The sequence below is a fragment of the Volvox carteri genome (genome assembly GCF_000143455.1).
Source record: "Volvox carteri f. nagariensis unplaced genomic scaffold VOLCAscaffold_24, whole genome shotgun sequence".
In the NCBI taxonomy this organism is placed as follows: domain Eukaryota; kingdom Viridiplantae; phylum Chlorophyta; class Chlorophyceae; order Chlamydomonadales; family Volvocaceae; genus Volvox; species Volvox carteri.
Window position 1 is genome coordinate 1,572,631 of NW_003307567.1, and position 3,293 is coordinate 1,575,923.

A 3,293-nucleotide genomic window follows, 5' to 3' on the forward strand; every position below is an offset into this window, starting at 1 on the left:
AAAAAAGGGACGAGGGCACTTGTTACCATATGCAAAGCTTAAATGAAAGGTAGTTCCTAATCATAATCATGCACGCCGCAACTGCTCCGCATGGATTGCGCCGCCGCCCTCACCACCACCCCCCGCATTCATTCTCCCACTCCTCCACCCTTGGTCAACAGCAATCGATTTCCTTCAACCTGCATCAGCATAGAAGAAAAGCCTTCTCCCCCTTTTCCCAGCCCCCCATTTCTTTATTTTGCAAGGATGTGTGTGTAGCAAGGTATGTGTGTGTATGTGTGTGCAAGATGTAACACATATACACATAATCTCCCCTCCCCTCCCCTCCCCTCCCCTCCCCTTCCCTTCCCTTCCCTTCCCTCCCCTCCCCTTCCCCCTCCCCCCCCCGCCCACCTGGCCACCAGCGGCGGTGTGTATCCGCCCCCTCCAGTCACCAGCAGGGGTACGCGCCACTGGGAGCCCCCCCTGGAGGGGTTGGGGGGCGGGGGCCCGGCCCCCTCGACGCCCCCCGTACGACACAGGTCACGAACCAACTCCACGCATCTGCAACATATGCACATACATAAATACATAAAGAGCGCGTCGTATCTTGGTGCAAGAACTAAATAATCAACTGCCGACGTACAAACTATCAACTCCCCGAATAACGAGGGCAGCGGGAAGGGGGAAGCTGGACGGAGCTGGCCCTAAACTGTACATACATACATACATGCATACATACATACATACATACATGAAATGCATACATATAATATGTGGACGAAGAGTACATATGTACATATGTCTGTAAATGTGTATGCACACACATATATACACGTACAGCCATTACTAAGAGCACGATATCGCCGGGGTGTGTGGGGAAAGATACATACAACTCAAGCCGCGAAACACCTGCAGACACGCAAAGGCGCGTGGAGGGGCTCAAAACACGGCGGGGCGATGGGCGTATGCATACACACTCCTTTCGCCCCCCCACACACACATGTACACCCCCGTACGGCACCGCTCCGAAACCCCATTCCACTTGCCTGGAGTGTCCTCTAATGGAGAGGTTAAACCTCCCCAACTTATCCCCGGCCACGCTGTCACAGCCGCACTGCAACACAACCGCCTGAGAGGTGGCGGGATGGGATTGGGGGCCGGGGGGACATGGGGGAGGGGGGCGGGTGGGAGGGAAGTAGTTATAAGGGGGAGTTGGAATTAGTAGCGGAGGGGGAGGAGGAGGGAAAAGACGAACCACGAGCGAGTGAAGCTGATGCCAAGGAGCGGGGGGGGGAGGAGGAGGGGGGATTACATGCAAACACATGCCATGCCAACACGCGGGAAAGGGTTCGTAAATCGGGGTTTAGGTTGTGTGGGTGGAGTGGGTGGGGGAAGACGAACCACGAGTGGGCGGGGGAGGTTGGTTCACACACACATACACCACCTAGCACACAGCAAAGCAGTAGCAGCTCCCCTCGCGCCGCAAGACGACGTTCCCCCCCTCCCCTCTTTCCCTCTCCTTTCTCTCCCTCGCAAGCTCCCCCCTGTCCCTACACCCGCCCCCCTCCTCCCCCCTACCCCCCCTCTGCCCCCACACCCGCCCCCCTCCTCCCCCCTCCTCCCCCCTCCTCCTCCCCCCTACCCCCCCTCTGCCCCTACACCCGCCCCCCTCCTCCCCTCCCCCCACCTGCGGCTTGAACCGTTCAAATGCCGTCTTCACAACCGCCTTGTACACGTGGAAGTACGAGTCATCCGTAATGTCGTCCTGCAGCGGTACATTGACCGTGTAGTACCTGCAGGTACCGCGCGGATAGATAGGGCAGAGGGCAGGGGCCAGAGGGCAGGGGGGGAAGACGACACACGAACGAGTGAAGCTGCTGCCAAGGAAAGCGTGTACAAGGAGCAGAACTGACCAGTAGGCGTTCTTGAAGGCGGCGACCCCGGGAGGCGGGGCAGAGGGGAGGGTGGAGTTGGAGGTTGGGGAAGACGTAGGCGCGTTACGAAACACTCGTCCCACACACGGGTACATATGGAGGTGACAGTGGTAGTGGTGGTGGTGGTCGCCCCCCGGTCCCCTCGGCCCACTCACTTTCCAGTCCCCTCCCCCAGGTCGTTCTTCTTGCCAGTGCCGGGGAAGAACACCGGGCGCTGGGGCTTGCCGTGGTTGAGAGTGTCGTTGGTGGCCTAGGGGGGGAGAAAAGGCGGGGAGAGGCGGGGGGGGGTGTGTGGAAAGGGGGAAATCGACGCAGCGCAACGCTAACTTTTTGTTCTTAGGACAGAACAAAGGAGAGATTTATAAAACCTCTCAACGACAGCAACGCGGATGGGACGTCCTCACGCGGGAGACACTGAAACATGTACGAGTATAGGGCCCAGGGCGGGAAAAGCCTCCCTTCCGGGGCGGCAGTCAGCTGGGGGGGGGGGGGCCGGGGGGGGTGCGGAGAACGGGGAGCGGCCATTACAAATACCGTCATACACACTACACTACACGACACTACACGACACTACAAACTACATAAGAGGCAAGGCCCCCGTAAAGATAGGATGAGAAGCACGATAGGTAAGCGGGGCTATGCACCAGCCCCAATCCCCTCCCCCTCCTCCCCCCCTCCACACACAACCCACCCCCCCACCCCCCTCTTACCTGCATGCGCCCATCATCCCACTTGTGGAGGCTGATGGACATCACCTGCACGGTGACAAGGACCGGGAAGGGCGTCCCGATCAAAATAACACCATCACCATCACCATCACCATCAACACCAACACCAATACCAACAGCAACAACGCTAATGCTGTAGGTAGAGCCGCTGTGGATGATGTTCAGACCGCGGATATGGGGTCACCTTAGGGCGGGTGTGCACGTGGTGTGGTGGGGGGGGGGGTGGGGGATTGTAGAGTTTGGTGTGTGTGTGTGTGTGTGTGTGTGTGTGTGCGCGTGTGTGGAAGTGGATTCGGTGTGCACGCGGCTCCAGATCATCATGCCATGCCGGGCCCTACGTATCGCAGCAGTCATCAGTCCTTAAAAAACGGCGGAGGGACCTATCCGCACTCAGGACGCAAAAGGGTCCTAGTCACGTAGTTTTGCTGGGGAGTTGTGATGTTGGACACATATAGACATTTACACACACACATGTACACACAGGCTGAGACATAGAGTGACAAACCCAGACAGACAAACCCAGACAGACAAAACCAGACATCCAGACAGACAAACACCGAAGGGACAAGCAACTAGAGAGGGCACTTGGGAGGAGGCAACCTACCGAGGAGAGCAGCACTGCACAGCCGGGCAAGGGAACCCCGGCCCT

At 58.3% G+C, this 3,293-nt stretch overlaps 1 protein-coding gene across 1 annotated transcript in view; it reads right to left on the reverse strand.

The window, feature by feature from the left end:
* The window catches only part of VOLCADRAFT_61462 (uncharacterized protein), a gene marked incomplete at both ends in the record, with an annotated part of 6,728 nt that overhangs the window by 261 nt on the left and 3,174 nt on the right, over positions 1 to 3,293 (reverse strand). The window contains 4 exons of the mRNA XM_002951598.1: positions 394 to 452; positions 1,004 to 1,111; positions 1,670 to 1,775; positions 2,072 to 2,166. Of these exons, the coding sequence (XP_002951644.1) occupies positions 394 to 452; positions 1,004 to 1,111; positions 1,670 to 1,775; positions 2,072 to 2,166 (368 nt within the window). The remainder of the gene's footprint in view (positions 1 to 393; positions 453 to 1,003; positions 1,112 to 1,669; positions 1,776 to 2,071; positions 2,167 to 3,293) is intronic.